Genomic DNA, 22,834 nt, shown 5'->3' with positions numbered 1-22,834 from the left:
ATTGAGAATGGGAGAATTTTACATCAGCAAGATTTCGCTAAAATCCACAGTGGTGTTAGCCTAGTGAGCCATCGAACTTTAGAAGATGAGTAATAATTCTTTAGACAATATAGCACTGAAAATAGATCGCGGTTGAAAGCTGATCACACAACACGAAGTCGTATTAAGTTGAATAAATTGTATCTCATAATAGTATATTTCGAATCGGAATCGCATTATGAATAGACAATGTATGAGCAATGTTTATTCTTTGTTGTATATGATGCCGATTAAGAATGTAATACGATTTTCTTTATGCATACGTATAGATAAACGAGCTATGAACGGCTGATGGATATCGTAAGTCGTATATGATGCCGACTTAGAAAATATACGACTAAACATATACATTTTGAACAATGTAAGGTTAGCGCCTCCACTTTTGTACGTATAGGCATTATTTTTTCATCATTTACGATTCAATCATATTGCATAGAAGTTCGATTATTTCAAGTTGATATTCGATTTACATGCATATGTGTTGTGTGGGTGGTATTCTGGTATTGGCAATCAACCAATCCAAGATCTTCAACGCATGATCCTTGCGAAAACGGTCAATAGTGGAATTATTGGTAAATTTTAATTTACCTAAAATGCCCAGAAGGACGTTAAACCGATCATTTGTCAAATGGTTGAATAACCCTACTCGTGAAGAAAAAGCTGCATTCCTAGTGTGTCACACATTCCTAGGTATTCTTAAACTTTCTCTTCATTAAAATCATCGTGCTTTCTCGTTCTGTATAATTGACAATTGTTAACAATGAAACAAGATAGCATAACGATTTTGCACGCTGGGGTGGTGCATTGACTCTTTGGATCACTGACTGCAGAATGTAGGTGCGGTGTGTTATATAAGCGATACACACTCTATTAGATTGCAGTAAAAATGTTTTAAACCCCTTCACAGTCCTGCCAAGTTGAGAAATTGGCTCAAAAAATTGTCACACTGTTTTGTATAGTTTTGGGTCTAGAACCACAGAAAAAATAAAATTTTCCAATTTTTGTTGGGATTTCATTGATATTTAATCAATGGTCAGTTTGCTTGTGTGTTATTTGTTATCGTGATTAGCAATAATTTGCCGAAAATAAGCGAAAATTTGGTTCAATCGCATCAATTAGTGTTCGTTATATGAATAAAAGTTAACAAACATGTTAGATCGTGTTTTCGAAGCAGATACACCCCTGGTGGCAAAATCAGCATGCTTTCTCGTTCTGTCCAATCGACAATTGATACCGCCAGAACGAGAAAGTATGATGATTTTGCCACCGGGGACTCGAAATAAACGACGCGCAACGAAAGTAGAAACAAAACGTGCGACAAAAAACTGTTCGAGCCAGGCTCGGGCAAAGCAGTACAAATGCCATCCGCTTACCCGAGCCAGGCTCGGGCAAAACTGTGAAGGGATTATTGAAGTGTGAACTAACAAAATAATTACAATTACCGTCGATGAAAAGTCCTGAAAATTTACACTCACTAAGCTGCCTTATTAAAATCTAAAAAATAAGCTCTATCTAAAAAATAAGCTCTTATTCTATTTTAGATCTTTCGATCTAAAATAAGCGTATCATCGATGGCGACGTAAACAAAACCAAACCACTCCGGCCTTTTCAACTAACCAGGAGAAAACACACCATGATGAAACCATGAGGTCGGGAAGTAAATGTATAAACGACTCAGGCCGCAATAACGGGCTGCTAGGGTTGCCATGAAGCGATCATATTCCAGTGAACAATAAATAACGGGCGGCAATAATTTATACGCGATATTGAACCATAAATCATTTAATTCTTCACGCTCAAACTCGACCGAGTATAACGACGGGCGGAAAAACATGCACAAATAAATCTTGATTATTGTGTAGTCTCGCGAGGGACGGCCGGACCAGCCACACCAGCGTTCGTTATGCTGGGACGCTTATAAGCGCTTCAAGAGCACGCTTTGCTGGCAAGTCGTAAAAGCTGTTGTAAAAGAGGCCGGCAAACATCAGGCGGGGCAATGCGGTGATGAAGGCAAGAAATGTCGTAGCATGAAACGTTATCAAGTTTTAAAAATGATCTAAATGTTAAACAGGGTGGTTAGCAGCATCGCGGAATGCACATTTCACTGCGTTTCACATAGGCATTATGTCAGCAAAAGAACGATCGAAAGTAAATCTGAAAACGTTGCCAGCAAAGAAGTAATCTTGCTGAAGCGGTAACTGAAATCTCGAGAGACAAGGTGATAAATCAAAGTGAGGAACAAAATTAAAATCCCAGTGTCAGCCCTCGAGGCAAATATTGCCTCTGAGCGTGCGGAGGTTGTGTTTGCATCGGATTCGAAATAGACAGATGCAAGCAGTGCGTTCACAAGCACTGGTGAACGAAAACGAAACCGTTTTGAATGGTAAGGTAACACGCTTGACAGGAAAAGACAAATCGCACCGAAAGTTAATTGCTGACAACCTAGGATCCAAGCCGTATCTCATCATGCCGCCAACGTTCTGCTTCGACGATCGCTTGCACCCGCTTTTTGTCGTGTTACATTTTATGGAGCACTCCTCTCCTGCTCCTTCCACTGCTATAATCCCTTAATTCAGTGCTTCCCAACCATCTTACGGAGCATGATGACAAATTAAAAATATTTCATGGCACACAAGAAGGTAACAAGAAGGACAGTTACAGTAAAAACTTTTGTTCATACTCATACATACTTCATTATATCTTTCATATGAATCATAAACAAGTTTTAAAATAGCTAAGCAGAACTTGTTATGAATTTGTAGACAAAACCATCTAATAGTAATCTAAATCATTTACTTACTTTTGCCTCAAGATGCCTTTAGCAGTCATGAACCGGGGGTAGGGAACCACTGCCTTTATACCGACGGCAGCAAATTTGAAAAACGATCTCATCGCCACTGTCAACGTGTGAAGGCGAACGAAGCACTAACGAGAAAACCCAGAGAGACGATTGAGGTACAAAAAGGTTCTCTCGCTGTCTATCTATCTCACACACTCGCCCGTCCTAACGAATGTGTTTTCATGTTTTCTTCTCACCCTTGCTATTGTTCTATCCCCCTCTGTATCTTCCCAGGCGCGCAAGAGCAAGAGAAACACTCCAATTGGAGTGATTAATAGGAAACGCTAGCGACAGGTGGCGACATTAAACTGACAACGAATTATATACACAACGATTCTGTGACAGGGGCAAACAAACAAATAAATCTTGATATCATCCATTAAAATAATTCAAGGGATAGCTTCATTAATAACTGCGTGGTGCTCGTGTTCGAGACACCGATAGTACGGCTGCGGTATGCACATAACGGGCACACACACAAAGTCGCCAAAAACCCAGGAAGGTCAGGCCAGCGGGGTCAGGGAGGATGCTTATCATCACGAATTATGAAGGAAATGGTAAATTTATGACCACTAATAAAATGGTTGTTTTGAATTTCACTTGATCCGACACTGTACCCACGAAATTCATTTTATACACTTTTATATTTGATTCATTTTCGATAAGTACAGTTATATATAATCAAAAACTTGTCTATTTCTGGAGGTGAACTTAAATGTTATAAGTGGAATTTTACTGAGCATTGAACTGCATAAAGTAACTTATGAATTGGAATGAAAATATATACATTCGTATTGAGATTATTCCGAGTTGGTAAGATGATCTTTGCAATCATACCGGGTCAGCCAAACAGCCGGCTGTGCGTTTCTCTGGATTTAATTTTTCAATAATTTGTTATAAAATGGATATAAGTGAGGGTGCACCATGCAACGCCAAACTATCCCCAATATGCTTACTGTGTCGTTATTCGCGTAAACGTACGTACTTACGTACGAAACCTATTTAAGATATATGAGTGTGTTTCTTGTTAGAGCAACCACAGCATCATGTATTTGCGCTTCCTTGTCATAGCAATCGCAGAGTGCAGGCGCAAGTGCATTGAGCGGCAAGTGTTATGATTGTGCCATTAATACTGTTGAGGTAAGAAAAAACCAATAAATTTATGAAAATGATTGAAATTTAGGTAATTTAAATCTGTAACATTCTAACTTTTTTTACTTTTAGGAACGAAAAGCAAAGCTAAAGAGTGCGTCGAATGATGCATCAGCTGGATCGCATATGCTAATAAGAATTGGATCGTTCTGGGACGGCAACTCCAATGCAAATGCTGGATCTCTACACTAGTAAGTCAGAAAACAGCATGATCGTAAATATCCTAATAATAAACATCCGATGACTTAGTTCTCAAAAAGCAAATGTTTTGATTTCACCGCAGCATTCTGCGGGTAGAAGAAAATATCACATTTATAGAATACTAGCTCGAAGCCCCGGCGAAGCTCGGGGAGGAAAAATGTGACTGAAGTTTTTATTCTTGGTTCATTTTCTATGCTACATTCAGTTTGCCTACATACATATTAGTAGCTGTGATATCAAATGTAAATTTTCTTTCATCAATAGTCTAGGGGGCTAAGTGCATGGGTGTTGTTCCGGAGGATCAGAGTTCGAATCTAGGCTGAGAAAAACTTTTTTGTTGACGGTTGGGAAATATTTTTTCATGATTTTTTTTAGATATTTAATGTAATTTTTCAAATCCGATAATAGTGCATGGGTGTTGTTCCGGAGGATCGGAGTTCAAATCTAGGCTAGGAAAAAGTTTTTTGTTGACGGCTGTAAATTTTTTTTTCATGTTTTTTTTTAGATATTTAATGTACTTTTTCAAATCCGATCATATTTTGATACATAGATTTCAAATTATCATAACCATTATTAAATTAAAAGCTTGGTAGTTCAATTTATTCACATAGCGATATATACCTGTATTTTCCCGATGCTATCCACTCGTACCACTGGTGTACTGGTAGTGGTGCTCGAGCATTGCATCAGAGGTTTGGTGTTCGAATCCCGATTGGGAAAATCTTTTATGGTACGAAATAAAATTTTTCTTCAAAACCTACGTTTGCCATTCAAGTAGCGATATTTCCTCGCTGTTTCTAACTTGTACTATGGTTCCTCGGCAAGACTACGGCTTCGCTCTTGGTAAACCCGTGTTCGAGTCCCGTTTCCACTTAGAGTCAGATTGTAAAAAAGGCATGCTTCACGTGCACTGTTAAAATGTAGGGTTTATTGCCTCATCTCATCACGGGACATTGAAACTGAGATTTATAAATTTATAGAATATACCATACACACACACCTACACGCGAGCTAGTTTCACCCACACCATCAAGCAAACCAATGCAAAGCGATTTGACAGGTAAACATAGCGCCATCTTGGAATTTATGATACCCAAGCAAGGTGTATAAAATAGAAGGTGAAGTCGTCCAGTGTAAAATGACATTTCATGACTTGACATAACACTTCTTTGGTATTAAGCAACCCGTAGACGTTGCGAACTTGTACGTGCGAACAATTTGACAACCTGGCATTGCCTATGTTAAGGAAAGGAAAGGAAGATTTCCTCTTATATCTTCCTTTCCTTTCCTTTACATAGGCAATGCCTGGTTGTCAAATTGTTCGCGCGTACAAGTTCGCAACGTCTACGGGTTGCTTTAGGTTCATCCAGACGATGGCAATCTTTTCGTCAATCTTTCGCACACATTCAAACATGGTTGTCAGCCATGTGCAAAAATGGCGGATTCTGTCCATACGATGGCAATCAATGTTCATCAATGTTTCCAACAATGTTCAAGGTTTCTAGACATTTTTCATGGCATGTAGTTATCTTGGTGAAATATGTATTAATAGATAATAACAACAAATGGTAACTAGTTAACATCACAAAAGTGAATTTAATTAGTGGCATGATAGAAAAAGTGAACCAACACTTGCCTAAATTAAACTGACTCGTTCTAATTAATAATTTACTTAAGGTTCGTACAGGATATAGCTTAGCTTCGTTACCTTGTTGAATGCCAAACGGATCGCTGTCAACATTGCTCGTCAATGTTTCTAGCTTATCCATCGACCCATGGATAGCTCGTCAATTCGTTCGTCAATGTTGCTTGGCACACACATACAGTCAACGAAGTCGTGTACGAATACGATAAACGTCAACATTGCCGAGAAACATTGCTGTCGTCTGGATGAACCTATTCACGAGGGTTTTGAGGGGGGGCATCGGAAAAGGATTGGGCTTTTGACACAACTCTTCTCAAATATGGCACCCCAAGGTGTATAAATATAGAAGGTGACTTTATGTCGCTTTGGAAGGGGTGCCATATTTAAGAATAGTTGTGTCAAAAGCCCAATCCTTTAGGCCCTTCCAGACGATGGCAATCTTTTCGTCAATCTTTCGCACACATTCAAACATGGTTGTCAGCCATTTTCAAAAATGGCGGATTCTGTCCATACGATGGCAATCAACGTTCATCAATGTTTCCAACAATGTTTAAGGTTTCTAAACATTTTTCATGGCATATAGTTATCTTGGTAAAATATGTATCAATAGAAAGTAATTACATATGGTAACTAGTTAACATCACAAAAGTGAATTTAATTAGTGGCATGATAAAAAACTGAACCAACACTTGCCCACATGAAACTGACTCGTTCTAATTAATAATTTACTTAAGGTTCGTACAGGATATAGCTTAGCTTCGTTACCTTGTTAAATGCCAAACGGAACGCTGTCAACATTGCTCGTCAATGTTTCTAGCTTATCCATCGACACATGGATAGCTCGTCAATTCGTTCGGCAATGTTGCTTGGCACACACATACAGTCAACGAAATCATGTACGAATACGGTAAACGTCAACATTGCCGAAAAACATTGTTGTCGTCTGGATGAACCTTTTTCCGATACCCCCCCTCAAACCCTCGTGTATACCAAAGAAGTGTTATGTCAAGTCATGAAATGTCATTTTACACTGGACGACTTCACCTTCTATTTTACACACCTTGATGGCACCCCTTCCAAAGCGACATAAAGTCACCTTCTATATTTATACACCTTGATACCCAAGCAAGATTACTAGAACTAGAGGTTGGGTCGAAGGTTACTTTGGTTGGTTTGGGTTGGTTTATGTGGAATGGTTTGACAAGTAAACATAGCGCCATCTTTATGATACCCAAAACAAAAATTCGTAATGAACGTTTGAACCAAGATGATTAAATACTGCATAGGTGACTTTTTAGGAGGTTTTTTTTTAGAAAATGGCGACCGTGGCTTTTGACAGCATGGTGATAAACAGCATAGAATGTAAACAACTATACAAATAAGCAGAAGGTACGTGAGGTGAAACTTCGGCTCATTTGCTCGAAAAATCGGTGACCCACTACAGCCGTCGGCTTCTTAAACATTTGCCATGCGAACAAAATGAAAGCAATTAAAGATTCGGTGTGTTTGGTTCTCAAGCGTTGTTGTTTGTTTATCTTCTAAGGACGATTCCCGCCCAATTTGTGTATCAGCATACTGTCAAAAGCTATTTTTCAATTTTTTGCAGTCTAGACGTCAAAATACTCTACATTCCACTACCTTATGTAGTGTGTATGGTAAAAGAGTAAATGAGGCCCCGGGCTAGATTCTCCTCTTCCTACTGGTTCACATTTAGCGCCTGAAGCTATGCAAAGCGCGACACATGGATTCGTTTCGAAGTTTTGAACGCTAACGGTTCGCTAACGGTTTAAACTAATCACGCAGTGGAGGTTGAATGCGGGTTAATATTCTTTTACATGTTAAGTTACTAGTAAGTGAACTATACCATACATGATGGACAGCATGAAACAATGAGTTTAGCCGAAGAAATTATTTGGAAACGGCGGCGCGCCCGCAGCGAGTGCAGCGAGCGGACTGCGCTAGGTCTACCGAAAAAGAGAGTTTGTTATAGTTTTGAGAAATAAGGGGGGCCTGTGGGCCCACCTCATACAGCACCCTAGGTTGATTGCGTAGCCGAAATAAACGGTACACACTACGGTTCAAATACTCGTAGGTTGAAATTAACGAATTAATGTATCACCAATTGCATACATTCAGTTTAAACGTCGACAAGAGGTGTAGCCACGATCGAAAACATGGCGGCCGGGGCCTCATTTACTCTTTTACCGTGTGTATTTATCTAGGTTTGAACGCAATTCTGCAGTTCCAGTTCGGTAGTCCATCAGATCGGATGTTAGCAGTGTACAAGTTTCCTGAAGTAGTTAGCGGAAAAGTAAGGTTAGCTTACGACACGACCGCGTGGTGACGCCGAGCTGGAGCTCAGGTCAGACAAATCCTAGTTGCCACACATCTCGTGCTGTTTGAGTCAATCAAGCGGACCACGAGTTTTTGTGTCCTGACAACGGAAGGAATTATGCCTCCCGTGGACGGCGGGTGGACATATGGCTTTTATAGTCGGTCCTAAAGGACGAGCCCCTTTATAGGAGTTCGGACAGAGTCGGTACGCCTCTGATTACGAGTAAAGCAAGCCGGAGACGTAGCGAACTTGTACGCGCGAACAATTTGACAACCATGCACTGCCTATGTTAAGGAAAGGAAAGGAAGATATCCTCTTATATCTTCCTTTCCTTTCGTTAACATAGGTAATGCCTGGTTGTCAAATTGTTCGCGCGAACAAGTTCGCAACTTCTACGGCTTGCTTAAGGGAACAAACGTTCGTCTTAGCGTAGGAGGATATACCCCGACTCGCATAACGAAAGAAGAAGAAGAACTCAATTCTGTAACAAAATCAGGTACAGTAGATATCGGACATACGCGGTACTCGTACGCGGTTAAATAAATAAATAAATAAATGAATAAATAAATAAATAAATAAATAAATAAATAAATAAATAAATAAATAAATAAATAAATAAATAAATAAATAAATAAATAAATAAATAAATAAATAAATAAATAAATAAATAAATAAATAAATAAATAAATAAATAAATAAATAAATAAATAAATAAATAAATACAGTTGGTCCCCGCAGTACGCGAATGTTTGGGACCGGACGCAATCGCGTATATCGAATTTTCGCGTATTGCGGATTTCCTCTGCCATTTCGTTTATACCTCATATTGAAGAGTTGACACTGAGAGGGAACCGCTTTTTCAACATATCTTTTATCGAAATCACTAATAAGTGTTCCATTTCTTACATTGCATAATTATGTCTCTGTTAAAAATTGCATATTAAAAACTTTATTCTACCAAAACAAAGTAAAATTGACTAGTCAGAACTCAAGCAACGCTATGAGCTGTCAGTTGTAAAAAATCGCGTATTGCGAATTCGCGTATATCGAGTATCGCGTACTGCGGGGACCAACTGTAAATAAACAAATAAATAAATAAATAAAAAAATAAATAAGTAAATAAATAAATTAATAAATAAATAAGTAAATAAATAACTAAATAAATAAATAAATAAATAAATAAACAAATAAATAAACTTGTTCAGGAAACTTGTGCACTGCTAACATCCGCTCTGATGGACTACCGAACTGGAACTGCAGAATTGAGTTCAAACGTTCATTACGAATGTTTGTTTTGGGTATCATAAATTCCAAGATGGCGCTATGTTTATTTGTCAAATCGTTCCACATAAACAAGGTGGGTCCTAAGGGAGGTGAGCTCAAAGGCCTGGTTGTGGCAGCCATTTTGAAATCAATTTTTGACAATCGTTCCTGGTTTTTGTAGGGATCGAGTATAGGGTAACAGAAAGATAAGGAATAGTAAAAGTAAAAAGAAGGCAGAACGTAATGGAATCATAGTACGCCCCAACGGCATGCGTATCAGGCAAGATCGCAAACGAGTTCAAATTCAAAATCAGGAGAAAAGCAGGGTGTCAGAAAATTCGAATAAGGCGAATTAGCGAGAGAAGCGAGAAGGAAAGAGAAGGATTAGGAACACGCGAGCCCCACTTGGGCTCGTCAGTCTTGTGGTATGTGTCGTAAAGAGAAGTGATCGATGGAGGATTACTTGAGGTAAACAGAAATAAAAATGTAGAAAATTGGACAAGGTGCAGCAGTTGTGTTTGAAAAGAACGGATGGGGCTCAACAGTCACGACAGTTTTGTTTACCAACAAAAGGATTACGACGCGTTAGCAAGCTGCTGGTTCCAGTTGATACGGTTACCGGAAGCCTCTGCCCTCTCTAGTAAATGAGGTTGGACGAGATGGGTAAAGCGGTTAGGTCGTCCAAAGGCACATATGTTAACACTTTGTTGCTACAATGCTACATGAAACGTGTTTGTTAAAACGACAATATCTTCGTTATATCGCATGTTTTCCCATTCCATGAGTTATTTTTGCAAAAAACAGCTGAACAGGATAAATACAGCATTCTTACGCTATCGGAAAGAACTTTGGAAACAACAACTGGCAAATTGTAAACATAAACAAAACCCGGAACGATTGTCAAATTTTTCCTTTATTTTTCTAAAAAAATCAAGGCGATTTGTTCGGGATGAACCCACCTGGATAGTAATCACTTTGCACATAAACCAACATTGGGAGTAACCTTCGACCCAACCTCTAGTTCTAGTAATCTTGAATTAACTTTTTGTTCGGGATGAACCCACCTGGATAGTAGTCACTTTGGTTCAAAGTTTCTATAAATCTTTAACTCGGGGTCCACACTACAGCGCGGCGTCGCCTGACAGGAGCTGAACTCCATATAAAAAAAACCTTGCGCGATGTCGCGCGAATCGCGCTAGATTTTGATAGTGTGGACCCCGAGTAACAACAACAACATTCTTGTTGAATTTGGCTAATTATAGTTTAGTTTAGTTCTTCCAACGAAGGATATTAACATTAAATCAAAATTGTCCAAAATGCGTGTCAAATTATCAGTCTGTCGCCTGTGTATGGGAACCAAAAACATAAATGAAAAAGTTGCTGACAATCAAACATACAAGAAAATAAGCGAATGTCTGCAAGTGGAGGTATGTTTCGTTAATGGAAGATTAAACAAAACAAACTAAAATGCCGCTCCGGATCGTTTTCAGATAAATTTGGACGATGCTTATTTACCAATCGCAGTATGCTCGGCTTGCACCAAATGTGTTCGAAAATTTTATAGATTTCGAAAAGAATGTTGGAAAGTGCAAAGAACGCTTCTATCAAAACAAAGGGATTTCATGGAAATTGCAAATGTGACCAAACTGAACCTGTTCGACGATTATGGATTGGAGTTGGAGCGAAATCTTGTTCGACCACTGCGGCCAGTAGTTAAAAAAGAAATGATGATTGAAATACAACAAGTACAACAATCTTCCCCTAGCGCACTTCGGCCAGTAAAACCTAAAGTTGAAAATCAAACGATGCTTGAAATTCAAAAAGCAGACAAACTTGTTCCTGTGGATCATGCTCAGTCCAACCGCATACAAATGCACACTCAAGCATTGCAGCCTGAACTTCAAAATAAAATGTTCAACATCCAAAAAACACAAAACAAATTTCCAATAGAGCATGCCCGCTCCAACTCCAGATTAACTAACACTCGATCATTTCGGTCCGACGTAAATAGTGAAATGAGGGTTCAAAAACAAGAAATAGAAATGCTTTCGCCAATGGACTATACTCGTCCCAGCTGTAACCAAAATAGAATTCGCGCATTACAACGAACAGCTAAAAAAGAAATTATGGTGGAAATCCAGGAAGTAGAAATAAATTCTCCAACGTCTACACTTCGTTCTAAAACCACAGAGGATGAACATTTACTAAAATGTTTGGATTATAAACTGGACTTGGTAACAAATGAACTGGAAGGATCAAACAAACTAAATTATCCGATGCATACTCCCAAGGAAAATGATTCGGATGAGAAAACACTTGAACAAGAAACAGATAATGCGGACCAAGAAAATGAAGCAGCAATTACGAATCGAGAATATCAGAAATCTAGAAATGCCATGGATAATGAAGCCATTGAGTTGGAACAGCTGCGACCAGAAAATTTAGAAGAAGGAAATTTGGAGCCAGTGTCTGTGAAGTCTGAACCTTTAGAACTGGAAGTTTTGGAAGAAAAATCTACAGGAATAGAAGCATTAGATCTGGAAAATTATGGACAACCAGAACACTTGGAGCTGGAAAGTTTGGAACCAGAAATTTTGGATGAAAAGGACATAAGCATGGAACCGTTGGAAACAAAATACCATCTGAAACCCCATGATTACACATCTAAACAACCATGTAGTGTTGCCGGCAGTCCTCCTAAGACGCGCCCAAAGCCTCGTCGCAGAACGACAAATATTTCTGGCAAAGCGTTGTACAAATCATTGCTCATGGCATGTGACACTTGTGGAAAAATGATAGAGCGAAATCGTTTGGAGGGCCATCGGAACAAACATATGGGGATCCGTCCATACAGTTGCCCAAATGAAGCATGCAATGCTGCTTTCCATTGCAAGCACGCACGCCGCTTACACGTACGATGTCGACATGGGAATGAGAGTTTTTCCTGCGACATTTGTGGCAGGGTATACCGTGCAAGACGCGATTTACTTGGTCATAAACGTGAAGCTCACTCAGAACCAAAGTTTGAGTGTGATATTTGTTTCAAGAAATTCACTACAAGGTAGCATTTGAAAAAAAGTTACAATCGACATTTGCCCTAATTAATTATTTTTTCTTCCCAATCAGGTCACGTTTGAAGCAACATCGATTTTACCATACTGGAGAACGGAATCATCCTTGCGGGTTTTGTATTATGACATTTTTTAACAACTTCCAATTAAAAGTGCACATGAGAACTCACACGCAAGCTAGGCCGTTTGTGTGTAAGGTTTGCAGAAAAGCCTTTCGGTACAGACACATGGCGAAAGATCATATCATTCGTCAGCATGGCATTGATGAAAAATTTGAAAAAGATTGGATAACACACAATCCTGAACCGGAAGTAAGCGAATTGATGAATTTGGTAAAACCGAATGTATAAAAAAGAATAATAATCGTATCATTTGAACATTTTTGAGTGGCTTAGGTGTTTCCAACGCTTTTTTTCTGCTATGGTTGAAAATAAAAAGTTATTCATCAATTCATATAAAAAAACTGATTAGCTATTCTTACTGTTAGTAAGCAAAGCCTAACACCTTTTGTGTTTCAAATAAAAAAACGCATCCCACGAAGAGAATTGAAAATACTTTAAAATAGATTCCAACTGCGGGAGAAATAAAAAAGATTTACAGTTTTATACACTTTCTGAAGGTGGCCCATGCACCCGCCTGCAGCGTGTTAGATGGATAAAATTCTCAGGCAGAAAACTATTGAATGTGGTTTTTGAAGTTTTCGTCGATTTTGTTGCACTCAGAGTTACAGGACTTACGAAGGTATACAAAAATTAAAAAGGGTTAAATTACCATCAGGATTATGCTGCTTACTACTAATGAGTTTTTTCAAAAGGCTTTCGAAATGTGTTGAAAACAGATCATACAAAACAATACAGTGCACAGCAGGCTAAAACAAGAGCAAATGCGATGTCCTTCGTAAAGCAAATGTTCCTCCAATGATGGAAAAATGGAATAAATCGAGAAAATTTATTAAGAACCGGTCGTTTTACCGTCACATCGAACCGGGTGAGTCGCATCATTAAAAGAATTTGAATGCTGAGCCCAAAATAAAGACCCCGACTGTGGCGAGAATTCTGAGAATCGGAGAGCACAGTGCAAAACACAATTCCTTATGTTTCTTCTTCTTCCTGGCGTAACGACCTTTTGGTCATGGCTGCCCCATGGCTGTCAAGGGCTTACAAGACATTTCTCGTACAGGGGAGGGTCTGGTTTCGATTGGGATTCGAACCCACGCCGTCGAAGTGGTGAGCCCCGGGACTCATGAGACGATTTTCTAACCGGCGCTACCGCTCCTTATGTTTACTTTTGTTAAATAATTTTTCCTTTTCATTTCAAAGCAAATGGCATTTTTTTCTATTTTTGCCAGATGTGTTCTGATTTTTGTGTTGTAATGTATCCTTCAAGCCATGCCTGGACATTTTTACATCAAGTTTACTATCATATAAAATCATTAAACTTTTTCTTTTAATGTTAGGTTATGTTAATTCTATAATTTATTTAAATTCATCTTTTATAGGACTGTACGAACAATCTAGTACACTGAATTGCAATAATTGAATAAAGACAATGATAGAGACTTTGGAGTCGTTGATGAACATTATTAAACGGTGTACATAGTGAAATGATTCATTGGTACCATAGAAGGTGTGTGAAAAAGTCATAGTAGTAGCGATTTAGGCCTGTATGGTATACGTGTAAATTATAATGCCGGAGATAAATTCTCAGATCATAATTCTTCAATAAATCCGTATTAAATATACTGGGAAGGTTTGATGGAATCCTTGAATCCCATGCCCTGCCGTATAAAATTGTATAAAATTTAATTTTATTGGTTTGTAATCGGTGATTCAGGTTTGCAACTTTGGCATAACCTGCAGAAGTGTGCGAAGAAAGAACAAGCGAAAGATAATCATGCAATGCTTTTTTGTCAGTATTAAGTATTTCACTGACTACCAGCTAAGTTATTCTTTAAATTTCAAATTGAAACCATAACTATTGTGCCGTTAGTTTTTCCTTGAAGGTTTATTGAATGTTACTCCTGATTGCGCGGGATATTATAGTGAATTCCATCCTGTTTGTTTTCCTTTTCACATAACCTAGCATTGCAACCTTGTCACTTGTTACTCTTCTCTAGGAATACATGGATACATTACAGAATGGATATACAATGATAAAGATGCCCTGCAAAAAGAGGACATACAGCTCGTAAAATAATTTTAAAACATCTTTGAAATTGCACGAAATCATAAGTGTAACTAATTATTTTTTCGAACTTCATTTTTTCAATTCTGTTTTAGTTTACCGTGCCTTGCCATACGGAGTGGCGATTAGTTGATAGATATTCGCGCCCATTAGGGTAGATGTGGGTACAGTTTCCAGTTCCATTCCAGTTACAGTTTACCCATTTATTTTATGATCGGGTTGATTCTAATAAGCGCAAATACAATTTATTTATTCAAATCATACAGTCACCACAAACATAAGAAGTTTGTATGTGGTGGATTCCGATTATAAACATTACTTCTACTCTTTTGCAGTGCCTTTCCAGTATTCCCTACACTCCAAAGTAATTTATGGTTATTTATTAACTCAGCGCTATTTACGCTGGAAGTTGGAGTTTTTTACCCTTTAGGACTTTCGTAATGTAGAGATAGAAGAAATCGCAGTACAGGATCGTTTGAATGGCTCCAGCAAAGATGGCAATCGGGTCATAGTGTGCTTCCGCGTAGTATCGGTAGATCCAATTGAGGAGGTAAAGTGCACGATATGAGCCAAGTGCAAACAAATAATGACTGGTAATGCTCTCCGCTTCACCCGTCTTGCTTACCAGGAACAACTGTGGTAAGATGGCAACAGCTTCCAGATAAATGGAGAATGTCCAGAGTATTTCAACTACAGTGAATGCCGTGTTTATCAACAGGGCCAGTACGAAGCATGGGATAAGCAGAAACTCGATGCGAAACGAATCGTGGTTGTGGTCGTATGTCGCCTTAAATTTGACGTACATCAGATAAATCGTAGCCACGGAGGTACTAATGAAGACCAGCTTCATAAACGTGTTATACAAACTAATAAAAGTTGTCACTAGATCCAGGTAACGGGTAATGTACACGATTGCAAAGAGAATCTGCGACTTTCCTGAAATACCGGCGCATGATCTGGTTTTCCATATCTTGATCAAGAGAAGAATTATTGCCAGCAGATGTGATAGGTCACCGGCCAATCGAAAGATATTCATTTTCAGTATCCTTCCTCCTTCCTGTCCTCTCGTTTGTTGTCTGTTTGCCAGGTGGTGCAGTTTAACCAGACGTGTATCGTTGTTACGACTTTGGTAGTTCTGTTTCACCTCTTTCCTCAATTTTTAAAGGATGCCGCAAGAGGCAGTTTGCACTAGAAATAACAAACAAAAGAAGAATGAAAATATGACTTGGAAATGCACACGTTAATATGGGTTGAGGGGTTTTCAGAACACGTACACGTCTCTGCGTCACCGGTAACAAAACACGGGGTAAGTTTAGATCCTGCTGGATGTCCGATATTTTCAAACTTCCACTAGACACCTAATCGACGATAAACTAACTTAAAATAATGTATTTCCAAATACTAATGTATTTTTCCAGCCTAGAAAACGAAGCAACTAGATTCCGTCCGACTGACGTGTAAACACTTCTTTCCCACGATGGCAAATTGGTGTGTTCTTCTTTTTTTATGGAACGCATTAGTGTTGGCAACTTCTAGATTCCGAAGATTCGAAGATTCAATCCCTAGACGGATTCCAAAGATTCGAATCCCATCTGACGCGGGGTCCACACTACAGCGCAACGTCCCGTTTCAAAAGTAGCCCAGTTTCGGCAGAACAATCGCGCAAGCCAAGCGCGACAGAGCCCAAGGAGCGCCAAATTTACGTTTCGAACCCATGAAAGTTCCATACAACAAAACCCCTCCACGACGGGAGAGCTACCCTGCAACCAATCCGCCACCATTTGACATACCCCTCACTTCCTGATGACAATCCAAATGCTGGCTGCTCTATCGTTCCGTCCTTTTCTATCGCATTATTTTGCCAACTGCATAGACTTGTGTGTGTGTGAGCAACAGCCCGTTGAGAAATTGTTTACATTTTAAAGTAACCGCTCGTCCAGTATGTTGTAAAAACTTGGTGTCTATTTTGTACAAGAAATCCCATGAAAATGTGGCCGAATTAAAACATTTGCGAAAGAATGCAGTTTTCTATCGTCGATCCGACAATGTCCAAAAAATGTTCAAAACGCAGCAATCTACAGCAAATATTGAAGCTGTAGCTGGCAATATATCCGTGGAAGCAGAAATGCTAGTTGAAGATCGAGATGGAGCTTATGTGGATGAAATGGGGTTTCAACGCTATTTATTAATGGAATGTGGAGTAAACATCAACGGGAATCTAAGGGCTATTAGTGCAGACGCTCCAGCAAGAGCATTCATAACAGGTTGACTACAAAACTACAAAGGGGATGGGCTTGCCTGCATACTCTTCAACCTAGCGCTAGAGAGGGCTGTTACTGACGGACGATATGTTTCGTTCGTGATACCAACGGATAGAAAAATTTTACCCCTGACCGCGAATAGAAAAACAAAGTATAAGAAAGTAGAGAAAACGGGAAATTATATGGGACAAAATTCTTCCATCACAAGACGAGAAAAGTTAGAACAAGAAGGATGGGACAAAGAAAGAAGGAGCGAGAATGACGCAATCTAGGAAAACCCGAAATATTTGATGTTTTCCAGATGGAAAACTATGCGTGCATAGCAAGTAGGAATACAATCGTGAGCATTGAAGCCACGTGAGATCTTTTAGGAATAAGCGACAATGCATGATGTCGCAAGAGAACGAGCATGCATGCGCTCGAGAGACCAAAAAAGGTCAATTATTAACCAAAATGTTTCACACGATTGATAAACTTACGAACCCCAGCATAGCCACGTCAGCGTGACGATAACCAGACGCCCCACGCGATGAAGGGTTAAAATCTTAGCGCGATCAACGTGATCGAGCGACGAAGCGTCAAGTGGGTCGATATCGATCGACGCTGCGACCCCTCGTTTTCTCATTAGGAGAAAGTGAGACGTTTAGGAAAAAAGGACGCGTGACAGGAACAGAACACCGCGTAACTTTCTCACGATGCGCAGGGGGCAATCTGGAATTAGAGCGAGATCTTCTATCTTGTTTACACTTATTGATCAAATGTAACCGAAATAGTTTATAAGCGCTCGAAAATTTGAATAAACTAGTTATTTTCACCAGGACACCTACGAGTAAAGTACCGAAATTCTTGCTCAAGTTCTAAATCCGAAATACCCCGAAACCCTTCCAATCTTACGCTAGATTCTGCTCTGTTCAGCGGCACGTCACGCTGCAGACCGGCTTCTCGTAAGAACCTTCCTAAAAAACTTAGAGAAAATTCTGAAGGCTTCTCTCCGACGTCGGCAAGTCACGGCTAGGACGGAACTTTAGAAGATTCAATAAGTTTCCCGCTTCTGCGTGGTCCTCTCCGCTGCCGGCAAGTTACGGCTCGGACCGGTCACGCTGACAAGCATTCCCAACTCCTTGTCCGAAAAGAGTTAAGGACAATTCGCGGAACACTTCTCCGTTCAGCGGCACGTCACGCTGCGGACCGGGTTCTCGGTTTCCCTTAACTTTAGATCAAGGTATCACACGCTGTTTGCACCGTTGTTGGCACGTCACAACACGGGCCGAACACGTTGATACCGAAATCGACGGACCTCCAAATCCGGTGAAGATTCTCGCGTCAGAACGAGGACGCACTCAGTCGAGTTTACCTTCGCGCTCGGCTGGACAATCCGCTTCGTTACAAGGGCCATCCGAGACTCGGAGGTGGAAACTTCGGGGACCATCTTCTATAAGTCAATCCAAATCCTGGCATACGCTGATGATATTGAAATTATTGGTAGAAGACTCTCCTATGTAGCAGAAGCATACCAAAGGATCGAGCAAGCGGCGAATAACCTCGGGCTGCAGATAAACGAGGGGAAAACCAAGATGATGGTGGCACCATCAGCGGCCCTGCCAACATTTGCCGAAAGCCTACGCGGGGGTGACGTACAAGTAGGTGAACGCACTTTTGAAGTCGTCCAAAATTTCACATATCTTGGGTCAAAGGTCAGCACCGACAACAACATTGAAGATGAAATTCACGCTAGGGTGCTTGCAGCCAACCGGACATATTACAGTCTGAGAAATCTCTTCCACTCACGATACTTGTCAAGACAGTCGAAGACTGGGACTATACCGGACATACATAGTACCAGTGCTCACATACGCCTCCGAGAGAGGAAGATGCTCAGGAGGATTTTTGGCCCCGTATGTGAGGAGGGACAATAGAGGAGCCGTTATAACGACGAGCTCTACGAGCTGTACGGAGACCTCACCGTCGTAAAGCGAATTAGACTCGCCAGGCTCCGGTGGGCTGGTCATTTCATGAGAATGGCACCGGACGACCCAGCCCGTAAAGTCCTTTTAGGCTGTCTTCAAGGACAGCCGCCAATAAAGCCGGGATAGTGACTACAAAACTTATCAGCAGACAATTTCACATGTATTTAATTGTTCTTTCATTTAATTTTCACAGGTGTAGTAGGACATGTTGGTTATAGCAGTTGCCAGAAATGTACTGTCGTAGGTCAACGTCAGCGTTGCTCGTACCATTGTATTTTCTGGGACACAACGAACTGATGGAGGATTCAGGCAAGGTGCCTATGCAGGACACCAAAGAACGATTACACTTCTTTAAGATTTTTTTTTTTACATAGTCTAGGATGTCGTGGTAGCAGATCGTTTGCATCTTATCGATCTTAGCATTGTAGAATCCACTAGTCTTTATTCCGTCCGTCACCTTGCACTGTCACCTAGCTACTGACTGATCGTTCGTTCTGGAACTTCTCTTTCCGTGCGATCGCTCTCTCTTTAGTTCTCCTTTCTTCTCTTCAATGCCTACTCCTACATCCCTTCCTTACTCGCAACTAAATTAAGGATAATTTTACACAAATTCGAAAAAAAACAATTAAGACAAAAAAATCGGTCAACAATTCAATCCTGTGATCTTCGGTTCCGATGATTTTCTTCCCGGCGTATTGGAGGTTGACAGAGTTCTTCCCAGGGCTTCCACTGCTGCAGTTTATTTCTGAAACGGACGATACAATTATTGATATCTATAAGGTCGTTTTAGTGTCCTCTTTGGGCGAATAGGATTATCATTTGGCCCTCTGAGTGCTCTACTTCCTGCATGAGTGCGCATCGGTGGTTGATCTGGCTGCTTTGGGGTTATCCGGTTCGTTATGGCGTTATCTTTTGTATGTACCTTTTTTTTTAGGTGTGCCACTGGCCGCCTGTATTTGATACCATTTCCGCAAACTACTATTGTGTCGTTTCCGGAGCGTTTTATTACTTTATACGTTTCTTGGCGGAACTTAGGCGCGCATTTGTCCGTGTCGTAGTTTTTCATTAGGACCTCATCGCCGACTGTGATGTTTGAGGGTTCCGACTTCCTAAGCTTATCAGCGTAAAGTTTGCCTTTTTGTTTTTTTTTTTTGATAGCATCTTCGTCTTTGGTTTGTTCGTCCCTATTCCAGTAGGGGTCGCTCCTCAAAGAAGGGAGATCTTTAACCGGCCTACCGGTTAGTAGTTCTAAGGGAGCTTTCCAGTTACAGAATGAGGCGTAGTGTTATATGCGTAGTTGTATTCTTTGATCGCTTTTCTCCAATCATTCCTCTGTGGTTTTGCTATACGGAGGGTTCTTAACAATCCCCGATTTTCTCTTTCGACGAGGCCGTTCATCTGCGGCCAATATAGTATGGAATGTATCAAGCCGATATTTTTGTTTACACAGTAAGCCTTGAATTCTTCACTGGCGAATGGTGGTCCATTGTCGCTACGAATAGTTTCGGGGTATGAGTGTTCGGCGAAGATTGTCTCTAGTGCGTCTATAGTTTTCTCTGCGGTTGTAGCTTTCATTTCTATAATTTTGATAAAGCGGCTGTAGTAGTCAACGAGCACTAGAAAAGTAGCGAATTCCTTTGCCGAGGAGAAATCAACCGCGAGATCTTGCCATGCTCGGTCGGGCATCTCCTTTCTTAACATGGATTCAGCTGGCATTTGCTGGCTAACTGCTGTGCATCCCGCGCACTGTAATATGCATTTGTTAACATCACGGTCCATGTAAGGCCACCACACTCTTTCGCGAAGACTCCGGCGCATGCTCACAATCCCCTGGTGCCCTCTGTGCGCTATCTCTAAGGCTTTATCGCGTAGAGTGGCTGGAAGCACTATCCTGTCGTCTCTTACAACGATTCCATCAATGACTCCCAATTCTTTGGAGAATGCTTGGTATCGAACCAAAGACGGTGGCCAGCTATCAGCTTCTATTGCTTTCATAACCGTTTTTAAAGTTATATCTTTACGTGTTTCTTCTCTGATGCCGTGTAGTGTAATCACTATTGATCCATCAGTGATGTTGCGTAGGTAGTGCTCTGAGTCCTCATCGAAGGATTTTTCCTGCTTCAGTGGCCTGGTTACAAACGCGAGAGAGGCTATCGGCTATGTTGGTTTTTCCCAGGGATGTATTTTATCCGAAATTGGTATGGTTGCAGACGAAGAGCCCAACCCTCGGCTCTCGAGCAAGCTCTTTTGCATTTTGGTGCTTGCCTTCGAAAATATATTCTAGGCTTTTATGATCTATGCGCGCCTTTTCCTACGAAAAATTCAGCATACGCTTTCGGCTTCGTTACGTTGACCGAGATCCATGATTGAAATACAACGAGGATTTGTAGTTGTTGTTGGCTTGCATAAGCTGTTATTTTGCGGTCGCATCCGAGTTTTTCCTTGTAAATCGTGCATTTAGTAGCTTCGATGGAACCCCATACGGTCTCTGTCACTGTATTGATTGCTGCTCCCGAGTCGCTTAAAGCGGAGCGTGAAAACTTTGCAGATGACGTTGCAGCTATTATCGGATACGGCCTATGGTGGAGGAATAGGGATTAATGTTCGCTAACTTAACCATGAAACAGTCGTGCCGATTCGTGGGTGAGCCAAACTGCAGTTTCTTCTATAATGGATTCTACTAGCCCTCAATTTATATTATTTGCCAAACTGCAGTTTCTTCTATAATGGATTCTACTAGCCCTCAATTTATATTAATTGCTCTATCAGCACTTCTTCTTCTTCTTCTTCTTGGCGTAACGACCTCTTGGTCATGCCTGCGTGTTCCAAACCACATTTTGATGCTTGTTCGCGTAATCGTAGTAAGAATTGGTTGAACGGTTCGTCACTCTACTTTATGTTTCGAAATACTTCCAATTCAATGCGTTCATTGCGTTTGCCGACGAAGAAGTTATTCAGGCGTTTGACTGCGTTGTCGAATTCCGGGAGTTCCCTGTTGGCAAATGGTATTTGCAATTGCGGTGGGAGAATTTCGTCTTCAGCCCTTCCTAGGTTAGGATAAGAAGCAGTGCTCTGGGCCATTCTTCCCATTCCATTCTCTGGTCTGGGGTTTTCGCCTCAGAGTTGAACGGCTCTAACGGGTATTTTCCGGTTCCATTACTGTGCCCAAGTGAGGTGATATTGTGGTACTAGCTGCTTTGAAATCCATCCTCTTTTGTTTTCACGTAAGCTCTACGGCATACGCTTGTTTTTTTTTTTAGTACGTTGCGATGACAATTTTTGCTTTCCTCTCCAGTTCGTCCCCGGCATTACCAATTCCCAATGCTACTTTGTTCTCGTTGCGTTTTTCATGCCTCATCGCTGGTTCTTTTCGCACTCTTCCAAGAATTGCTCTTTCCGTGTGTTGCTACACTTGTTTCGTGGCACGTACTACAGCTGCGCCGAGTTCGCCTTCTAGTGCTCTCTCCTTCGACGCTTCGGACTTAACCTGGCTCGTCCCATGTGCTACGGCAGTGCCGGCTCGCTTTTCTTTTGTTTCTCCAACGACGCTGCGGACCCGACCGGGCTCGTCTCCATGTGCTACGGCTGCGCTGATCTCACTTTCCATGGGTCTTTTGTTTCTCCCACGACAATGCGGATTCAACCAGGCTCGTCCCAGCTCGCTGTGCCGGGCTCACTTTTCTTGGGTCTATTCTAATTTCACGCTACGGGTTCCACCGGGCTCGTCTCATGTGCTACGGCTATGCCGGACTCACTTCGGGTTCTCCAGACGTCTCATGTGCTACGGCTGTGCCGGGCTCACTTTTCTTAGGTCCACTCTTATTTCACGCTACGGGTTCTACCGGAATCGTCTCATGTGCTACGGCTATGCCGGACT

At 40.8% G+C, this 22,834-nt stretch overlaps 2 protein-coding genes across 2 annotated transcripts; one reads left to right on the top strand and one right to left on the bottom strand.

Moving 5' to 3' along the window:
- Positions 1–11,824: 11,824 nt before the first annotated feature.
- On the top strand, positions 11,825–12,920 carry LOC131294957 (zinc finger protein 62 homolog). Its single transcript, XM_058323012.1, has 2 exons — positions 11,825–12,535; positions 12,601–12,920. The coding sequence occupies exons 1-2, from the start codon at positions 11,871–11,873 to the stop codon at positions 12,893–12,895; spliced, it is 960 nt and encodes a 319-aa protein (XP_058178995.1). The 5' UTR covers positions 11,825–11,870; the 3' UTR covers positions 12,896–12,920.
- A 2,008-nt stretch (positions 12,921–14,928) lies between these two features.
- LOC131285760 (ER lumen protein-retaining receptor) lies at positions 14,929–15,874 on the bottom strand. The gene has a single exon (XM_058314620.1). The coding sequence runs from the start codon at positions 15,763–15,765 to the stop codon at positions 15,127–15,129; it is 639 nt and encodes a 212-aa protein (XP_058170603.1). The 5' UTR covers positions 15,766–15,874; the 3' UTR covers positions 14,929–15,126.
- Between the last annotated feature and the right edge of the window lie 6,960 nt (positions 15,875–22,834).

The sequence above is a fragment of the Anopheles ziemanni genome, chromosome 2, assembly GCF_943734765.1.
Source record: "Anopheles ziemanni chromosome 2, idAnoZiCoDA_A2_x.2, whole genome shotgun sequence".
Taxonomy (NCBI): Eukaryota; Metazoa; Arthropoda; class Insecta; order Diptera; family Culicidae; genus Anopheles; species Anopheles ziemanni.
The sequence above is the reverse complement of the archived record's forward strand: the minus strand, read 5'-3'. Positions and strand labels throughout refer to the sequence as shown.

Bases quoted from the DNA above. Each gene is read 5' to 3' on its own strand.
- LOC131294957 (XM_058323012.1), top strand. From the start codon at position 11,871: ATGGATAATGAAGCCATTGAGTTGGAACAGCTGCGACCAGAAAATTTA. The intron at 12,536-12,600 runs GTAGCATTTGAA...CTTCCCAATCAG, and splicing joins TTCAAGAAATTCACTACAAG to GTCACGTTTGAAGCAACATC.
- LOC131285760 (XM_058314620.1), bottom strand. From the start codon at position 15,765: ATGAATATCTTTCGATTGGCCGGTGACCTATCACATCTGCTGGCAATA.